We start from the raw sequence: 20862 nt of genomic DNA, 5'->3' as shown, positions 1-20862 counted from the left end.
GAGTCCGTGGGGTTGGAAGCTGAGCTGAGCCCGCTGAGCTGCCACCCAGCAGAGAGAGGCGTGCTGCTTTCCCCAAGCATTGGGGCCTTCATCGGCCTCTAAGTGTGTCATTAGAGGTAATTGGCTAATTGGTCTCTAATCCATGCTTATTAGGATATTTAGTTGTAATTCTTGTATATTTGTAATCTAGTCGTGACCTCTGTTCATGAGCCCCGTGTAATAATACATTTGGCTGAGTGAGTGTGTTTGATAGTTTCATTGACTTGAAAGGGCTTACATTCAAGAGGTATTCAGGAGGCCCTCTCTCCTACTACAGTAACTAGAGAGTGACGAGGTTGGGGAAAGGCCATGAATGGGACACTGCAATTTCAAGATTTATTTGCAATATAAGGATATAAGCTGGAATTAAATCAAACCTTCACCTAGTTGCTAATTAAACTATTTAAATTAAAGAAAATCTGTGACAGATTGTAATGTATTTCCTACACGAGTACTTTATTTTTCATAATCTTGATTATAGTTTATGGTCCTGTTTTCTGCAAACAGATTGTGGCCTTGGATTCATCTTATGAGTTAGAGGCGAGGCACTGAAGAAACTCATTCACACATAAGTTCAAAACTTTGGAATAATGCTTTATTTTAGACAAACGTGTCAGAAAGGAAATTGATTTCTGGGGGTGAACCTGTTTCTCCTTCACAAAAGTAAGAAATTTTATTCCTCCACAGAGTGAAGGTGGACAAGAAATGGCTTTCGGAATCGTGTATGTGTCACAGGCGGTCATCATATAACCTTCTTGCAATTCTTCCTCGTGTTTCATATGTTTTGCTACTGAAAGACTTTATTGCCCAGTTTTCCTAGTTTTGCAAAGCCACTGTATGAATTTGTGCACCAGGAAGTGCCTGAAGATTTGTACAGTGCTGGAATTGGGACTGAGAGCCACACTAAAGCAAAGAGAATAGTTCAAACAAGCGACTGTGACAGCTTCACCATGAGCAGCACCCCCCGCACAAGAGTGAGACCAAAACATAGGCTGTGGACACGCTCTGTCCTGTACTTGAATACTGCTGTTCACAAGTTCACCAGGACCATGCTGGAACAAGTCTATGAAAATACCCTCATCTGCCGTTTCTGAGGAACCTCATGAAGCTCATTGTAATCTGTCACATTTAGTGTCACCTGTGGAGAGAGCACCACAGATAGAGGTTTCTTCTGGAGTCAGTCTGTACAGTGCGTCATGCCCTTTAATTATACTGATCTTTAATTAACATCGTTCTTTACGACTGCGGACATGGGATCAGAGTTTACAGATGGACTCAATGCTTGTGGGAACCTGTGTGGCGTGGCGAAGAAGAACATGATTGCCATCAAGTGTTCACTGCCATGAGGAAACCACTTTCAAGACCCGTGTCAGGAGTGTATTGGACGTTGCTGGGAGCGCACAAGGATCCACAGAGCGGGAAGCGGAGGAGGAGTGCGTCTGTATGGGAGCGGTGTTTGGACATGGTGAAAAGTAAGGGCCTTAGTTGCACGAATAATAGAACACAGATTTAATTTTATTCATGAAATCTGACATGTTCCAGAGACTGCTAGCCATAAACATCAGATATTTTACATATTATCTGGTTTCATTATATAGGATTGGGCGTTGCAGCAAACTTTTGTTTTCTGTGATTCAGAGGGATTTGTGTATTTTAATCATATTTCAGACTTTAAATATTTGGCATGGAATTGGGTCATGTTTTAATTTAACCATGTTTACTCTACATATGTATAAATAATAATACATAGGATGTTAACTGTGTGTCATAGTACATATTATTGCTCATTTGCCTTCAACCGATGAGAAAATGACGTGACCTTTGACGACCCACAGTGGCACAGGAGATCAGTTCCCTGTTTTACAGTCAAGAAGAATGAATCAGTGCAATCCAAACACAAGGAGGCATCTTTGAAAGTGATTGTTGTTGGTTTTATTGAGTTTGCAGTGTGAGGAGGAACACGTGATTTGAGCCGCTCCGTCTGGCGTTGAAGGCGGGTTTTCTAGTCTTCATGTCCCATGGCCAGGACCATCACAACGGCTGCAGGATCCTCTCAGTCTTTCTGCAATTATTGTGTGTGCGTGCTCGTGTGTGTGTGTGTGTGCATGCTTGCCTGCTTCTGTGTGTGCGTGGGTGTGTGTGCGTGCGTGCGTGCGTGCGTGTGTGTGTGTGTGCGTGCGTGTGCGTGTGTGCATGCGTGCGTGTGTGTGTGCGTGTGTGCGTGTGTGTCTGTCTGTCAATGTCTGTCTGTCTCTGTGTGTCACTCTCTTGCTCGTTTCCCCAGCGCTGGCACTAGAACCAGTCGGCCACGTAGTCAAAGTCTTTGAAGAGCTCTTGCTCCTCTTCAGTCAGGGCCCTGCGCTTGTGGGGCAGAGTGAACACGGGGGCCGCAGAGCCGCACAGGGCCTCACGCTCGCTGATTGTGGGGATGAAGGGAGGCGTCACTCTCTTAGCAAGCAGCGCTGGCCAGTCCACACTCTGAAACGAGAGAGAAGAAAAGAAGTAAAGGGGGTGCCGCCTTCATGGGACAGAGCCCTAAAACGGTTGTGTGCGCCACGTACCCTGAAGAAGGGGTGGGCCTTGACGTCTTCCACTCCGCGCTCCCCGGCACCCAGCCGCCACTCTGGGTCTTTCTCCAACAGCTGCAGATGATTCAAAACAAGAAGGAGAGGCACGTTATTCTCCAGCAATGGACTTAAAGCTGAAACGTGATGCAGGAGAGGAGTCCCGTCACATTTCAATAACAGTGGCATGCGTTCATTATGGTTGGGAAGCAGGATACTGAGGCACAAACTGGAGGAAAAAACTTGGCACACGAACCCCTGTGATGATGGAGGTGGCTTCTGTGGAGAGGTGGCTGGGGAACTGCACTGGGTCTCTGATGATGCTCTCAAACATGGCATCCTCATCATTGCCAGTGAAGGGACGCTACGGGCACAAGGAGAAAGACAGGAGAGCGCTTGAAGGGTGACTCCAGACCGAGCCTTTGCATTATTCACATTCTGAGCCCAAGACTGCAAAAGCCACACGGACACCAAAAGTGTAAACTGTGCAACCAAATGGTCAATTTATACCTGAGCTTTCGGTTCTGTGTGCACGAGAGAGCTGCATGAGATTAAACACTGGCTTGTGTTTCAGCTTTTGGAGCTATTAGTTTACATTTTCCTTTAGATTGGCATTTGCAAAATCAACAGGTTTAATGAAGTTGTGTTACCCACCTTGCCGATGAGCATTTCATATAGCAGCACCCCCAGTGCCCACCAGTCCACAGCTCTGGTATATGTCTCCTCTGTAAGGGCTTCGGGGGCAATGAAGTCGGGTGTGCCAATGAATGTGCCGGTGACATCACTGGCACCCATGCCTGGCAAGAACAATGAAGAGGAGTCGGGAAAAACACACCGGAGTAAAAATGTAAATTATACATAGTGCTAAATGAGGAAATCAACACTATTGTTTTTGTAATGTACCTTCTTTGCATATCCCGAAGTCGGCGATTTTAACGAAGCCTTCTCTGTCCAGCAACAGGTTGTCCAGCTTCAGGTCCCTGCAATAAAAATACAGTATAATCACATGGTAGCAGAATAGAGAGAGGACATGCCCGGAACACGAGCACTGTCTCACTGTCAGCCATTAAAGGAAACACACACGTCTCACACTGTGTGCATTCAGGTTCATATCTGCACTGATATTAGGACGTGGCTTCTCTTATGAGTCACAATCAATCATTTACAACATCTATGAGAAATTAAATGAAATGGGAGAATAGTTGAGGTGGGGTTTGATCTCGGTGACACTGTGCATGTTTTCTTGTGTGTATGTTGTAAAAAGTGCTGATGTGTGAGACCTTACCTATGAGCTATCTTGTGGCTGTGTAGATGCTCCAGACCCAACACCACACAGGCAGCAGTAAATCTGTTCAAGAAAAGAGACCAACAACAAGAAAGCTCAGATAAAATGTAATTTGCTATCAATTCTGATTAAATAGGTACACAGTTCAACATCATTACTGTTGGCAGAGCGAGCTTCTCTACCGAGACACCATGCAGCTCAGTGTTTCACTCACACGGCCCGGGGCTCAGGAAATGCGTCCGCGTCTGGATCCATCTTTAGGTCTCCGCCAACCACATACTCCATTTTGAGGCACACGTGCTCGCTGGTCTGGAAGGCGCCAAAGTAGTTCACCAGGAACGGGTGCTGCTCATTGTTTAACGTCTCAAAGACGCGCCTTTCGCACATGAGGCTGAAAGAGAAAAAAGACAGACAGCAGCTGAAAATACATTTATCAATAGCTTGGGTAAAGAAGTCATGTGGTCCCTTGGTCTAAAGCATTAAAACCATGATGAGGTTAATTTATCTTTGCTCTGCTCAGAAACCCAGAAGCCTCACTAGAGACAAAAGAAAGCCATACCTGCCAAAATCTTCACTGCCTAGATAGTCTGCCTTCTTCAGTGCTTTAATGGCGTACTTCTCTCCAGTGTCTCTGGCCTCGGCAAGCAGCACCTGTCAAAGCAAGACAGATTCAAGACGGGCAAACTCCGCTCTCAAGCCCAGGAGCGACACTCACAACACAAGCATTTAGAAATACGTCCTCACTAATTGCACTTACAAGTCACAGACAATGTTTCTGTTACAGGTTAGAAAGTGGACATCAGTTCTAAAGTGTCCACAAATATGTTTTTGGAAAACTGGTGTCGAGCAAATATCTATTCTCCACATCCTCGGCTGAATTACCGATCGCTTGGAGCCGCCACACATTATAAAGACCATGACTCGGGTCATTGGGATATACCTTTCCAAATGTCCCCTGCCCCAGGACAGCAAGGCACTGGAAGTCGCTGTTGCTGGTGTCGGCTTCGACGTGGCTGGCGTCGGCTTCGACGTGGCAGGGGTCGTCTTCGATATCCCAGAGGTCGGCTTCGACGTGGCTGGCGTCGGCTTCGACGTGGCAGGGGTCGGCATCGACGTGCCAGAGGTCGGCATCGACTTGGCAGGCGTCGGCATCGACGTGCCAGAGGTCGGCATCGACGTAGCAGGTGTCGGCATCGACTTGGCAGGCGTCGGCATCGACGTGCCAGAGGTCGGCATCGACGTAGCAGGTGTCGGCATCGACTTGGCAGGCGTCGGCATCGACTTGGCAGGCGTCGGCATCGACGTGGTTGGCGTCGGCATCGACGTGGTTGACGTCGGCAGAGACGTGGCTGGCGTCGGCTGAGGCGTGGCTGTCGTCGGGTTGGTTCTTCCGTGACAGCCACCACCACCAGCCTATGACCGCCAGCAGTCCAGGTAATGCGTAGGGCAGGAATGACCTAAACCCCATCTTCGCTGGAAGCTCTGTCTCCAGGGGAGTCTGAGGCCCGATGGCACCCCACCGGGCCTCTGTCTCTCTCTCTGTCTCTCTGTCTGTCTCTGTGTCTGTCTCTCACTCCTTATCAGAACAGAAACTAGAGAACCGATAACAATATAGAAAGGCTTTCGCTACGTAGAGGATAGTGGATTGTCTAACAATGTTTGCACAAAGTCAAAACACGTCCGTTCTCTCTCAGGTAAGCACAGCAGTGGAATGCTTGGCATAAGGAAGGTGGTTTAGAACTCTGGAACCTCTGTGATGTCACACTGGCCAGATGATCATCATACGCAATGCTTGTATTGATGGAGGGGGGGGGGTTGGCGGTTTGTCTAAGTGCCCAATAACCCCGTGGTCCTAAAGCCTGCGAGTTAGTTCATCTGCTTATCGATGGATTTAAACATTCTTATAAAATATAGGGGGGCTAAAGCCGTACTGAATCGGGTCTGACTTGTCCTCTATACATGCATATATGTATGTACATAGTATTGGTAAATAAATCATTCTGACCCATTGAGGTCTGTAAATAGGTCGTGGGATTGACGTCTGTATTTAAGTTACCAACAGTGCATGTTTCATATTTAAAAATGCACGGAAAACAGCTCACATTGGTTTGACTGCCTATATCTCCAAATCCTAAACTGGGGGCCGGATTAAATCAAAAGTTTGACCCACCCGCTAATAGCAAACTACAAACCTGTACCTTATAGCGGTTATATTTATGATTAGAAGAAAGTGGCATCTAAAAATGAAACCACAACAGTTGTCTAGTTCTGTATTAGCGGGTGGGTCAAAGTCTTGATTTATTCCCAGCCTGGGATTTTAAAATGCTGAATACACTTTCTTTAAAATAACCTAATTTAAGAAATAAAAGTGGAATGGCAGCTGATTTCCGTGGAATGACAGGCCTGGAATACTGACAACACACTAAAAACGTAAGAGAATTGTTTTCACACACACACACATTGAAAATGTGTGGAATAGTTTCACCCCTATTAGTGAGCAAACACTGAAGAGCTTCGTGGCAAAACATGATATTAATTCCACACATAATTCAGGTTCTCACTATGGATATACTCCTAAAGGGTACCCTTCTCCCGTAGTATACACAGTTTAATCTAAAAGGAGTCATGTCTTTTAATCCCAATACTAAAAACTTGGAATAAAAGTGGAATGGCAGCTGATTTCCATGGAATGACAGGCCTGGAATACTGAAAACACACTAAAAACATAATAGGATTCTTTTCACACACACTTTGATTTATAAGCAGGTCTCACAGATGAAACACTTTGGACGTTGTATGGTTTATTGAAAGGCAAGCTCCATGATACCACTCCCTGCATTGACAACACAGAACCATGCCCTCTCTCATTTGATTGGTTCATTTACTGTCAAAACTAAGCAAGCCTTATCTACTGCAGAAAAATGCACAATACTTCATATTTGATTTCATAAAACCTATTGCTTTAATATTAAAATGGAATAGAAATTACTTATTGAATATCAATTTCTGTGAAGAAATGGATTAACAATATCATTTTCTGAAGTATGCAAAGCAAATACAGAGAGTTAATTAGTTAATTATCATAATGCCGAGGTCTTTATTGCTGTTAGTTGTTCTTTAATATTCTTTATTATTTCTATGCAGACAGTTTATTAAGGGTGATTTACAATTGTTTCAAGATATCACATTATTTTACATACAGTTGCCCATTTACTCAGTTTATTTTTTCAGATAAGGTTGAACTTGCAATGTACATAAATGTGGATGACAGTGTGTGTATATATATGTGTATATACACCAATCAGCCATAACATTATGACCACCTGCCTAATATTGTTTAGGTCCCCCTTTTGCCGCCGAAACAGCCCTGACCCGTCGAGGCATGGACTCCACTAGGTTTGCTGGCATTTCAGTGTGAATGGGGCTTGAGACTCCAGGTAGCTTTGTCTATACGGCCCCTGGGATGGATTGAGGAGGCCATGTTTGTTTGATGCAGTTATTCTGGGGCATCTGATTGGCACATGATGCACAACTGACAACCAATTGAAGCCATGGCATAGCCGTGTCCATAGCAGTTGGTTGCTGTAGCTCCTGTGCTGTTGTGTGTGTGAGAGACCTCTAAGGGCTGTCAGAGCCCTCCTGCAACATCCTGCACAGCACAGCCCTCTCTCAGCTCAGCACTGGGTCTTCTGCTCCAAACACTGCAGAGAGAGAGAGAGAGAGAGAGAGAGAAGGGGTGGGGGGTGTTGATCTGTGTGGCAGTGCTGTAATGACACATTCAGAGGTGTAGTAGAGCTGTGTGTCAGTGTGCTGTAGTGACACTGTCAGGGGTATAGTAGAGCTGTGTGTCAATAAGCAGTAGGGAGGTGAGAGAAAGCAAACCAGCCCAGAGTGCCCAAGTGCTGTGGTCTGTCTGCTGATAACCTGACCATGCCAACTTACTGTAGGGAGGCTCCTCTTTACTATGTCTCCTACTGACTGGCAGTTTTGCGCCTGTCTCCACCTCTTCACCCCTTTGTTTCTCTCTTCTTTTCTCCTCACTCCTCTTCTGTTTCATCTTCTCTGTGTCTGCAGGGTCCTGCGCAGTCCCTTCAGCTCCAGGCACTGTTAAAACAGAAAGAGAGAGAGATACAGAGAGGCAGTCTGTCAGTAGTGTACTAGAGCCAGGGGTGCAGTAGAGCTGTGTGTCTGTGTGCTGTAATGGCACACTCAGGGGTGTAGTGGAGCAATGTGTCAGTGTGCTGTAGTGACACAGTCAGGGGTATATAGTACAGCTGTATGTCAGTGTGCTGTTGTGACACAGTCAGGGGTGTAGTAGAGCTGTATGTCAGTGTGTTGTAGTAACTTACTCTTGGGTGGCTCCTCTTTACTGTGTCTCCTCCTGACTGGCAGTGTGGCTCCCTCTCTCTCGGTCTCCTCCTCTTCTTCATGCCTCGGTTTCTCCCGTCCTCTCTCCTCAATCCTTTTTCCTCTCTTCTTCTGCAGCCCTTTTGTCTCCATCCAGTAATGAAAGACACTCAGTCCTGCTACCATCTCCTCTATCTTGTCCAGCAGCTCTGTGACCTGAGTGCCGTCGCCCCTGTTGCTGTTGTTGAGAACATGATACCTGTTTCCACATTTCTCCACAAGCCGCTGGAGCTCCTTGTCTCTCTCAATGTGCTGCTCAATGGTTGTGTCTCCCAGTTCGTCCCCCCAAGTGAACAGAACTATAGTGTGTCTCCAGACTCTCTCACTGAGGAGCTCCAGGTGCTCCTGCACTGCTCTTCTCTGTATGAGTCCCAGTGAGACCACAGGAAGGACCAGGAGGAGAGCATGGGGTCCCGGGGGGCATAGAGACATGCTGCGCACAATCTCCTGTTTGACACGCTCAGGCGTGGAGCGGTCAGTGTGCCAGTCCCAGCCCGGTGTGTCCACCACAGTGACCCTCCTCCCAGCTGCTGCCCCCTGGCTGCTCTCACTCTGCTCGGTCCCTCTCTCAGGGTGGAACTGCTCTCTGCCCAGAATGGTGTTTCCTGAGCAGCTCTTCCCTGTCTTCTCAAAGCCCAGCAGCACCAGCCTCAGCTCAGACACTGGCCCTGCTGTCCCTCCATCCCCACCCAGAGCAAATGCTGCCGTGTCCAGAGCATCTAGCCGTCTCTCTGCCTCGTCTCTGGTCTGTCCCTCATAGTGCCGCCTGAGCTCCTCCATTTCCCTCCTGTGTCTTTCCTCAGTCTCTCTCCTCTCCCTCTCCCGCTCCTCCCTCAGCCCCTCCCTCTCTCTCACCAGCCTCTCTCTCTGCTCTCGCTCTCTCCTCAGCTCCTCCTCTAGCACTATCCTCCTCTCCTCGTCCCTCTCCTCCCTCAGCCTCTCCTCCAGCTCTTCTATCCGCTCCTCCAGAGCTCTGATCTTCTCCTCTTGCTGCTGGAGCTCCCCCTCCATCCTGCGGAGGCAGTTGTTCACTTCCTTCTGCTGCTTCTCCCTTAGCCCTTCCTCTTCCCTCTGTCTGCTCATCTCTCTCTCCCTCAGGATCTGCTCTTGCCTCTGTCTGATCCGGGACTCTGCCTCCTGGTACATCTGGCTGCTGTAGTAGCTGCCATTGTTTCCTGCCACCATCTCCTGGATTTTGGCCAGGAGTTGTGTGACCTGAGTGCCATCACCCCTGTTCTTGTTGTCCAGAGCATGGTACATGTTCCTGCATTTCTCCAACAGCCACCGGAGCTCCTCGCTGCCCGTCTCCACAAACTCCTGGATGCTCTTGCCATTCAGTTGGTCAGCATGGGTGAAGATGAGCAAGGTATGCCCCACGGCCCCTTCCCCAAATATCTCCTGCACCCTCTGCAGCATCCTCCTCTCCTCCCCTGTGGATCGGCCAAGCGGGGTCACCAGGAGGAAAGCGTGAGGTCCCGGGGCAGACAGGTTAATACAGAGTCCCACATCCCGTCTCAGGTCCCCCTGAGAGAGTGGCGTGTGGAACCAGTCTGGTGTGTCCATCACAGCCATCCATCTCCCAGCCACGTGTCCTCTTCTCTTGGCGCTCTCCTGTGTCACTGCAGAGCTGCTGGCTTCAGAGGGAAACTCCTCTCGGCCCAGGATGGTGTTTCCTGCTGCACTCTTCCCAGTTCCAGTCCTGCCCAGCAGCACCAGCCTCAGCTCAGGGGGACTGGGAGGTGCTGAGGCATCTGGACTGGCAGTCTCTCCTGGGCTTCTATCTGTTGCTGCACCTCCACTCACTGCAACACAACACAAAACACAGTTAGAGCTGAAATGACAACATGGCGCAACACACTGGAGAGAATGGTGTGTGTGTGTGTGTGTCAATGCAGTAGAGTGGCAATGAGCCAGACTGGGATCCTGTTTGTAGTTGGGAGGAAATGTCAGGAAAACAAACAGCACAATAATGACAGATCAAATTAGAAGAGATAGTGAGATCAGAGGGTCAGTAATACAGCATTAATCAAACTCACCTTTGGCAGGGATGATCTTCTTGCTGCTCCTCATCTTGACAGGCAGTGTGGATTCCTCTGTCTCTTTCTCCAGCTCCTCTTCCTTCAGTGTCTTTCTTATCTTCTCCTTCGGCTCCTCTCCTGTCCTGCTCCACTCCCCCTCCATCCTCTGTTCCAGCTCCTCCTTCCGTCTCTCTCTCTCCCCAGAGCGCTTTTTAATTTCTTCTATCTCCTTCTCTCTCTCCTCATACTTCTCTTTCAGATCTTCTATCTCTCTCTTCCTCTCCTCTTCTCTCTGTTTTACCTCCTCCCTCTCTCTCTCCATCTCTTCATCCTTTTCTTTCATCTTCTCTTCCATCTCTCTCCTTCTCTCCTCTTCCCTCTGTTTCAGCTCCTCTTCCCTCAGTCTGATCCTCTCTTCAGTCTGTCTGTATATTTGGCTGATGTCAGTAGTGAAGTGCCAGCCCCAGTTCTCGGCCACCATCTCCTCTATCTTGTCCAGCAGCTCTGTGACCTGAGTGCTGTCTCCCCTGTTGCTGTTGTTGAGAACATGATACCTGTTTCCACATTTCTCCACAAGCCGCTGGAGCTCCTTGTCTCTCTCAATGTGCTGCTCAATGGTTGTGTCTCCTAGTTCGTGCCCATAGGTGAACAGAACTATAGTGTGTCTCCAGACTCTCTCACTGAGGAGCTCCAGGTGCTCCTGCACTGCTCTCCTGTGTGTCTCTGTGACTGAGACTCCCCCCACAGGAATGAGAAGGAGAAAAGCGTGGGGTCCCGGAGGACACAGAGACACACTGTGCACAATCTCCTGTTTAACATGCTTTGGAGTCCTCTGTACAGAAGCACTCCTCCACCAGCCTGGTGTGTCGACCACAGTGACCTGCCTCCCGTCTACTTCATCCTGGCTCTTTTCACACTCCTCAGTCATTGCCTCAATCTCAGTATTAAACGCCTCTTTGCCCAATATGGTGTTTCCTGATGAACTCTTCCCAGTCACTCTCCACCCCAGCAGCACAATCCTCAGCTCTGACAGGCGCTGTGTTTCACAGGAAGCAGTGTGTCTCTCACCTGTCAGAGAGAAACAACACAGTTTATATCCCTCTTCAATACCATTCCCTCTCCCTCAATCCCTCCCTCTCCCACACTCAGTCCCTCCCCACCTCCCCTCTCTCTCTCTTCCTCTCCCTTGTTCTTCTTACTGATAATGTTTCTTAGTTCCATCACATCTTCTTATTTTTTCCTCATCCCTCTTCTCTCTTCCTCTCCCATTTCTCTTCCTTCATGTCTCCCTCTCTCCCTCCCCTCCTTCCTTCTCCCTGTCATGCTCTTTCCCTGCCCTCCTCTCCATCCTTCCTTCTCTTTCTCCTTTCTTCTCTTCCCCTCATTGCCCCTAACCCTCTCTCCTTCTTTCCCTCTTTCCATCCCTCCTTCTTCCCCTCTTTCCATCCCTCCTTCTCCCCCTTCTGCCCTCTCCCTATGTGCCTCCCTGTCTGACCTCCTCTCTATCTCAGTCTCTACCCTCTCCCCAGTTCTTTCCTTTTTTCCCCTCTTCCCCCTCTCTCAATCTCTCACCATTTATTGTTTCTCTCTTTTGTGTGTCTCTCTCCACCTGTCTCCCCATTCTCCCCCTCTTTCTTCCCTTCCCACTCTCTTCCTAATCTCTCCTTCTTTCCCCCCTCTCCATCATTCTAACCTTTCTCTATGTCCATCTATCCTCCTTGTTTGTTTGAGGTTTTTTTTTTTTTAAGGGAGCGGAGTGAATTGAAAAGTAGCACGAGTGTGTGAAGGTGTGCACTGAGTAAAATTATATTGTTTACTTTGGAAATTGACTGAAAATTGTTATATATTTCAAAACATTTTTAATTGTTTTATACTTTTAAATCTGGATTTTGATATTTTTTCCTTTTGGTTGCTGTCATGGAGAAAGGCCGGACGATAAAGACCTATATGCAAACAAGTTTTTCTTCCTTCTTCCAGGACTGGGTTTGCTGTTTTTGTTTTATCTTTTGTATGTTTTTAGCAGGACTTTGCTGGGCTTTTTCTTTTCCTCTTTGACCTATTTTAGTGTTTTGTACGTTTACTGCCCAGTTTTAAATTTTTCCTGGTATTTTAATCTTTTAGATTCTTGCACCCAAATGTGCTGCTGTAACATTCCCTACAGTAACTCCAGTCAGACCAATTTCCCATAAGCTGTGTCTTAGTCCCTCTAATAACTCTGTCAGTGGGACTCTGAGCTCCTGCGCAGCTGACAGTTTGACTTGGGGATGGGAGGACAGAGGGAAAGTCTCTCCTGAGGGAAACAGAAGACAGAAAAACAGAGCAGAAACTCACCACCAAGGGAGGAGGAACTGCCGCCACTCGCCATCTCTCTCTTTTTTCTCAGGAGTTCCTTCCCTGCAGAGATCACTGGTGTCTTGTCTTTCTTTTGCTGTGCTGCTGAACAATTCTCCAGCCCATGGTCAGAACTGAACTAAGCACTCACCCGTTGCTGGTCTTTAATGTAGTTCACATCGACAGATCAATATTTGCATAACCGTCCATTACACCAAACACTGCCATTACATATACACATCACCCTCCCTCCTCCCATAACCCACAGTGAGCTGTATCTGTCTGGTACAGTCATCAGACAAGCACCCAAACACACAGTTAGACTTCACTGACCTGGTCCCAGCCCCTGTGCTGTCTGTTCTCATCACCGCTATGACCCTCCAGACTGGAACATCAAGAGTTTTCATAATCTCTTCTGTTTTGACCATTATTTGAGAGTATGATTATTACATAAAATCAACACATCCACTGTTAATGTGAACCTTTTGCAGTAATGGAACTCACCAGGAGGAAGCATTAGCAACCACCTCCCTTGTCTCCTCTCACCTTCTCACCCTCTCTCTTGGACAGTGGAGGTTTCCCATTGATCTGAGATGGCATCTGATGCCAAACTGCATGCTGACTCTCTCACGAGACACAGGGGGTTTTGGGCACAATATAGAGGAAGTGCATCATCCCAACTCTGCTCTGAAACCACACTGAGGAGCAACACTGCAATCAGGAGCTGATTGTGCATTTATTAAACTTCTCAATTTTCAGCTCTGCTGCTGGAGTTTAATCAGGCGTCTGTATCAGTTCTCACCTCTCTGCTCCATCTGATATTTTTTTATTGCACTTCTTCTTAAACAGAGGTTTTGTTGAAGACCCTGCAATCAACAGCATTCCTCCTGAAACTGCACCTGTGTCCTTTTGCATGGGGCGATTTGGAGGCTGGTAAGGCAGTCTCTCACAAAGTGTGAAAGAGGAACCATGACTAAGTCTGATCCTCCTGCTGGATTTCCCCATCTGCATGTGCTGCCTGTTTAAAGTTGCTCTACTGTTTCCTCTAGTGACTGAACAATATAGTAACAATCAAATGTACAGTACACTATGTGAAACCAAAAAAGGTTCTTCAAAGCGATGTCATCAAAGAATCCTTTCTATATTGCAGACTGGATTGGGTTCCTTACATCAATGATTTTAGAGGGACCGAATTACACCTTTGACCTACTCGCAAAAAGTAAATCACAAACTTGTATCATATTGCATTTTCATTTATAAGTAGTAGAAAGTAGCTTTTGAAAATACATTAAAATGCGAGAGGATACAGGTCAGAGATTTGATTCGGTTGAGCCCTACGCGTTTTAAAATGTTTTGTATGGCATCAAATCAAGACAATAAACCCTCATACATATAAGGATAAGGACACTTTAAAACTAATGTTGATAGTGCAACGAAATTACTTACTTTAAATATACAGTTAATGTAATTTATTTTGGTGTAATATGTATTAATCTTTAATATGTAGCTACATCTTTTGATTCTAATAGTAAGGAATATAAAAAAATTAAAATTATATAAAATCAAATATTTTAACAATGTTTCAAATTTAATAATATGTTAAGCACTGTACATTACATATTAAAACACTAAAAATCCCCAGCAAATTGTACAACAGGCATTCATCTTACAATTTGTACATTTAGAATTATACATTAAGGACATGTATACATATATATATACACTCACCTAAAGGATTATTAGGAACACCTGTTCAATTTCTCATTAATGCAATTATCTAACCAACCAATCACATGGCAGTTGCTTCAATGCATTTAGGGGTGTGGTCCTGGTCAAGACAATCTCCTGAACTCCAAACTGAATGTCTGAATGGGAAAGAAAGGTGATTTAAGCAATTTTGAGCGTGGCATGGTTGTTGGTGCCAGACGGGCCGGTCTGAGTATTTCACAATCTGCTCAGTTACTGGGATTTTCACGCACAACCATTTCGAGGGTTTACAAAGAATGGTGTGAAAAGGGAAAAACATCCAGTATGCGGCAGTCCTGTGGGCGAAAATGCCTTGTTGATGCTAGAGGTCAGAGGAGAATGGGCCGACTGATTCAAGCTGATAGAAGAGCAACTTTGACTGAAATAACCACTCGTTACAACCGAGGTATGCAGCAAAGCATTTGTGAAGCCACAACACGTACAACCTTGAGGCGGATGGGCTACAACAGCAGAAGACCCCACCGGGTACCACTCATCTCCACTACAAATAGGAAAAAGAGGCTACAATTTGCACAAGCTCACCAAAATTGGACAGTTGAAGACTGGAAAAATGTTGCCTGGTCTGATGAGTCTCGATTTCTGTTGAGACATTCAGATGGTAGAGTCAGAATTTGGCGTAAACAGAATGAGAACATGGATCCATCATGCCTTGTTACCACTGTGCAGGCTGGTGGTGGTGGTGTAATGGTGTGGGGTATGTTTTCTTGGCACACTTTAGGCCCCTTAGTGCCAATTGGGCATCGTTTAAATGCCACGGCCTACCTGAGCATTGCTTCTGACCATGTCCATCCCTTTATGACCACCATGTACCCATCCTCTGATGGCTACTTCCAGCAGGATAATGCACCATGTCACAAAGGTCGAATCATTTCAAATTGGTTTCTTGAACATGACAATGAGTTCACTGTACTAAACTGGCCCCCACAGTCACCAGATCTCAACCCAATAGAGCATCTTTGGGATGTGGTGGAACGGGAGCTTCGTGCCCTGGATGTGCATCCCACAAATCTCCATCAACTGCAAGATGCTATCCTATCAATATGGGCCAACATTTCTAAAGAATGCTTTCAGCACCTTGTTGAATCAATGCCACGTAGAATTAAGGCAGTTCTGAAGGCGAAAGGGGGTCAAACACAGTATTAGTATGGTGTTCCTAATAATCCTTTAGGTTAGTGTATATATATACAGCTAGGTCCATACATATTTGGACAGTGACATCATTTTGGCTCTGTACACCACCACAATGAATTTGAAAGGAAACAATCAAGATTTAAGTGTAGACTTTCATCTTTAACTTGAGGGTAGTTACATCCAAATTGGGTGAACAGTGTAGGAATTACACCCATTTTTATATGTGATCCCCCCAATTTTAGGGTCTCAAAAATAATTGGACAATTGACTGCTCAGCTGTCTCAGCTGTTCCATGGCCAGGTGTGTGTTATTCCCTCATTAGGTCAGTTACAGGTAAGCAGATAAAAGGAATAGATTTGATTTCAAGTGTGGCATTTGCATTTGGAATCTGTTGCTGTTAATCCTCAATATGAAGTCTAAAGAGGGTGTTCTTGATCTGGCCAACTGTTTCCGTGCTAGAGTCTTAGTAAGTTCCGTTAACAGGAATGCAATGTCAGCAAACCCTGGGATGAAGTGACGGTACCAGCCCACCAGTCCGAGGAATAGCCGTACCGCTTTCCGTGTGGCTGGAGCTGGACAGTTTCTAATGGCCTCCACCTTTTCCACTTGAGGATGCAAGACTCCATTCCCAATGCGGTAGCCCAGGTACTGAACTTCCGCTTTTGCCAGTTCACATTTGGACCCATTGATGGTTAGGCCAGCTCTCCAAATTTTCCCCAACACTGCCTCGTGGTGGTTGAGATGCTCTTCCCAGGTAGTACTGTAAATCAGAGGTTCCCAAACTGGGGTCCACGACCCACAATGGGTCCGCGAGGGGGTGCTAGGGGGTCCGCGGCAAAATACCCAGCAAAAAAAAAAAATCAACAATGCTTCTTTTAAAAATGCGGTCTGGCACTGCTGCGAAAATAGCGTCAGTCCCCACCAAAACAACCCCCCTCCTGCTCTCTCACATTTTTACCGTCAGCACCCCCCCCACCGCCATCCTTTGGTAGGCAAAGGGGTCCCTGGGTCAAAAAAGTTTGGGAACCCCTGCCCTATATTATAAAGTAATTACCATCAAACAGGTAACGATCAAAGCATTGATCCAGAGACCTAGGTTTGCAATGAGATCAAAATTGAATTCCAGAGGAAAGACAAAAACTTGCTGATCCAATCACAGGGCAGGCAGATGAGAACTGTAGCAGGTGCAAATCTGCTAATACAATAATTAATGACAATAATATATGAAAATATGACTTTTCCAGAATCAACACGATTACAACTCTTTCACAATGACTAATTTCCATTACAAAGCCCAGATTGTCGGCTATATTGTATTCAGTATATTTTATCACTTGAACTGCAGGTTCCGCGGTTGGAGAAGAAAGTGTTTATAACTTATTACTTTTGAGGAGTTCACAGCTGAAACGCCATATAGGTATTTAATTCAAATATTTAGTGACATAGAAGAATTAAGCGTTAGAGATGCACACACACACAGATATTTACTGTCTGCTGTCATTTGTATTTTCTGATACTTGAATTAATATTGCTTTGGCAAAGCCAAAAATATAAATAAATCACGAACCCGTCTTTAAATTCGACGGTGGAAATGAAACGCTCGTTTTGATCGATCGCTTAAATTTCAATTTAAAAATATACACTCCTACTGACTCCTACTAATACTGGTAGTTAGATAGCCAGTTAACTGACCTCACTGCTGCTGGACTGGAGGACTGACTTCAAATCTTTATTGACTGACCGACCATAACATCACGAGATACACTGTGATTGGCCTGCTGAGTGTTGTGGGCGGGATGCCTGACATTTCAATGTATTGCTCCTTCATTTATTGTTCTGTTTGTCTGTCATCCACATTTTTTTTTCATGACAACCTACAAAATTTGTACTCTGTAACGAATGCCTTTTTAAAATTAGCGAAGTACAATACTTCCCTAATCCCTCTAACCTCATCTCCCTGCATCTCCCCTCTTCCTCCTTCCCCTCCTCTCCCCTCTCTGGAGGCCTGTGGAACTGCCACTCAGCTTCCAACAAGGCCGACTTCATCTCCACCTTCACCTCCCTCCAGTCTCTGGATTTCCTCGCTCTCACCGAGACATGGATCTCCCCTGAGAACTCAACCACCCCTGCCGCCCTGTCCTGTCCCTGTGTTTGTCCTGTCCCACTCCCCACATCTTACCGGCCTGGGAGGAGGAACAGGGCTCCTGCTCTCCCCCTCTCTCCTCTTCTATGTCCCCCCTCTCTCTCCTCTATCACGACTAACAGCTTTGAATTCCACACAGTGGAACTCACCTCTCCCTCTCACCTCTTCCTTCTAGTTCTCTACCATCCTCCCGGTCCACTCGCCTCCTTCCTGGATGAACTCGGCTTTCTTCTCTCGTCCCTCCCCTCGATGTCCTCACCTACCATCCTCCTAGGAGACTTCATCCACCTCTCCAACCCCTCCCACTGTGCCGGATTTCTTCCTCTCCTTCACTCCTTCAACTTCTTTCTCTCCCCGTCTCCCCCCACTCACAGGGCTGGCCGCCAGCTCGACCTCATCTTCTCTAGAGGCTGCTCCCCTTCGACACTATCTGAAACACCCATGGACATCTCAGACCACCACTTCATCTCCTTCTCCCATTCTCTCCCCTCCCTCCCCATCCCACCCACTCCCTGTCACCTTCTACCATAATCTCCGCTCCGTCTCCCCCTCCACCCTTGCCTCCACTGCCCTCACTCTCTTACCTTCCATTGACTGTTTTTCCCATCTGTCCGTCAACTGCGCTACCTCCTCCTTGTTCTCTTCCCTCACCTCCTCTGTTGATTCTCTCTGTCCTCTAACGTCTCATCCTGTCTGTTCCTCCCTTCCTCAGCCTTGGATCTCTTCCAATCTTTGCTCGACCCAACCAGTCTACGTGCCGCTGAACAGAAGTGGAAAAGGACCAAACTCCCAGCTGCCCTCGAACTTTTAGGTTAGAGGGATTAGGGAAGCAATGGCGTGCAGGTGCACGGCGAGAGGAAGGAGAACAGGACAGGAATCGGAGAGATCGTCATGGCTTCTTGCTGTTGCTGTGCGGCGTCTCCTCGCAGTCCTCTCCTCGCTGGAGTCTCGCAGCTCGAGTCCCTGCCCTTTGTAAGTGAGGCCCTTCGGAAGGGGGACACTGAGGCTGATGGACATTCATCTAGACTGACTTCATCTGCTGCTATTTACAACTTGAGTGCAATATGCTCCTGTTAATTTGGGTGTAATATTGCTGTTAAATAAAGGACACATGAAGTCTAAGTGTGTGATATATCTTCTAGGCTGGAGGCATGCATTTCATTTCTTGACGTGGCATGATAATGTCATTGTGTTTATACGGCCATGTGATGTATAGGCCTATGTTTGATTTACTTTATAACACAAGGCTTTTGGTCAGTGTAATAAAAGATTAATAGCTAATTGACCCTGTGTCTGTGTGTGTGTGCGTGTGCGTGTGTGCATGTGTGCGAGTGTGTATTTGTGTGCTGTGGTCAAAATGGAAATTTGAATGTACTGGTGTTATGACATATTTGGCATCCCGTTGAATCCTGCATCCCCTGACTGATTGCACCTGCACAGTTTAAAACACTGTAACATAACACTGCGAACAATAATTAAAATCCTGTTGTAAATCTTCATTATATACTGACTGCCACGATGTGGCTTTATATAACAGTCTGCAAAGAGGAGTCTTCACTTGAAAATAGATTTGAATTCATATCACAATGTATTTTCAATTAATTGGCAAAGTGTGCATGATTTATATTTAAACTACCTGTAAATGGATGCAGATAATCTGCCTTTATTGTAATAAATCATGCACAGTTGGCAGAAAATGAATGTGAACATTGAGTGAGGAACGGTTTTTAAATGAATGTTACTTACTGTTACTTATCGGATGCTGTCTATCATTATCTTTATCTTCATCGTTATCCTCTTCTGTTTCTGAACTGTGTTACCTTTCTGACTTTTACACTAAGACGGATTTAGGGACCTGAACACTGATCTAGAGCCCAAGGGCCAGGGTAGCACACACAGCACACTGTATCTTCCTCTCCCTGAGGTAATAAGCCCCACAGACACAATTCAGCATTGCAGTTTTATAAAAATGTCAATATTCATTGCTCTGAAACAAAATGAAGACAGAAACTAAGACTAACTGAACTAAGAAGAAAGTACAATGAAAAGATACAAGAAATGGGGGCCTGCAGACGACACATATATCTCAATGAGATAAAGGAAATAACAATACAACAATAACATTTCAAAATAAAGTTCCCCCAAAACATTGCCAAACACAACAGCAGAGAGCCCTTTCCTCACAATCCTCACAAGACACGCAAACAACATATACAGCAAATGAAAAACAAAAACCCTACCCGCCTGGCCACATGTTAGAGAGAGAACCCCCCCACTAAACTACTCTTCACTTCCTAATTAAATCACACACCTCTTCCCAGTCTGCACCGCCTTAAAGTGGCAGTCCGGTAACACTATCCCCGCTCTGGGTGGTGATCAGTCCCTGATACCAACCCAGCAACCTACATTTTGGAAAGGGTCGCTATTTGAAAATAAATGCAATCATATCTGCTTCCTCCAGAACAGATATTCCTGCATGCAAAGCATCTTAAAGGGTAATTAGCATAGCTAGCATAGCATAGCTGTACTGTAGGTTGGTTTGTGCAAGCATGAGCGTGCTGAAGAATCTCAAAAACACTGTCTCACAGTTCTGGCTGCAATTTCCATTTGCGCAGGTTAGTAACACCAAAGGCACAGTACCTTCCTCGCCGTGCTTAACATGTCTCCCATCAACCGTAAGAGCAGTAGGATGCAGAACAGGTTCTCTCCAGAATCAGGATATCCATAGTCCGTACGCATTTCCTGTTCTTCATAGTCATTTCCAGTAGCTATCCAAATATCTCCAAGATACACTTGTAGTCTGATATGTCCTCAGCATTTCACAGAGCAGCACTCAGCTATCTTAACCATCTTACAGGTTTCCTGAAAATACAATTATTGCTATGCACCCAAGTTACAATTAGGTATTCTGTTAGATTTAGATCAATGGTAAGCATATTACCCTTTATGTTCCCTTCTCTTTAACCCACTAACTACTTAACCATGTAGCCAAGATAGGACCAATTGCAGATAACATAACAACTGAGAACAGACAAAACATATGATATAACTCTTCTGAACATTGTCTGACATTGTTTGTTTGTGTCAATTTGAACCATATACAGACGTGCTCAGATTTGTTGGTACCCTTACAGCTTATTGAAATAATGCTGCATTCCTCCTGAAAAGTGATGACAT

The 20862-nt window shown here is 46.0% G+C and overlaps 3 protein-coding genes and 1 long non-coding RNA gene across 5 annotated transcripts; 1 reads left to right on the top strand and 3 right to left on the bottom strand.

The window, feature by feature from the left end:
• Positions 1–2331: 2331 nt before the first annotated feature.
• LOC136762711 (serine/threonine-protein kinase N2-like) lies at positions 2332–4806 on the bottom strand. Its single transcript, XM_066716273.1, has 9 exons — positions 4771–4806; positions 4448–4539; positions 4103–4279; positions 3889–3951; positions 3507–3583; positions 3258–3400; positions 2860–2967; positions 2601–2681; positions 2332–2517 (listed from the first exon to the last, which is right to left on the bottom strand). Exons 1-9 carry the CDS (start codon positions 4804–4806, stop codon positions 2332–2334), a joined length of 963 nt encoding a protein of 320 aa, XP_066572370.1.
• On the top strand, positions 4524–18941 carry LOC136763023 (elastin-like). 2 transcript variants are annotated; one of them, XM_066716702.1, is made up of 2 exons: positions 4524–5322; positions 18398–18941. In XM_066716702.1, the coding sequence occupies exon 1, from the start codon at positions 4805–4807 to the stop codon at positions 5249–5251; it is 447 nt and encodes a 148-aa protein (XP_066572799.1). In that variant the 5' UTR covers positions 4524–4804; the 3' UTR covers positions 5252–5322; positions 18398–18941. The 2 variants fall into 2 exon arrangements, 1 of the variants encoding a protein (XP_066572799.1); XR_010820949.1 differs by lacking the exon at positions 4524–5322 and adding an exon at positions 15629–16187.
• LOC136763024 (uncharacterized) lies at positions 7453–8328 on the bottom strand. The gene is made up of 3 exons (XR_010820950.1): positions 8238–8328; positions 7831–7992; positions 7453–7589 (listed from the first exon to the last, which is right to left on the bottom strand). It is a non-coding gene; the product is annotated as an uncharacterized LOC136763024 (long non-coding RNA).
• LOC136762709 (GTPase IMAP family member 8) lies at positions 8341–12755 on the bottom strand (the record flags this gene model as incomplete). Its single annotated transcript, XM_066716271.1, has 3 exons — positions 12645–12755; positions 10332–11381; positions 8341–10097 (listed from the first exon to the last, which is right to left on the bottom strand). Coding segments are annotated over exons 1-3 (2841 nt in total), but the record flags the coding sequence as incomplete, so codon positions are not given.
• Positions 18942–20862: the final 1921 nt, after the last annotated feature.

The sequence above is a fragment of the Amia ocellicauda genome, chromosome 11 (genome assembly GCF_036373705.1).
Source record: "Amia ocellicauda isolate fAmiCal2 chromosome 11, fAmiCal2.hap1, whole genome shotgun sequence".
In the NCBI taxonomy this organism is placed as follows: domain Eukaryota; kingdom Metazoa; phylum Chordata; class Actinopteri; order Amiiformes; family Amiidae; genus Amia; species Amia ocellicauda.
Note: the sequence above shows the minus strand (reverse complement) of the source record. Positions and strands in the feature narration are given on the sequence as shown.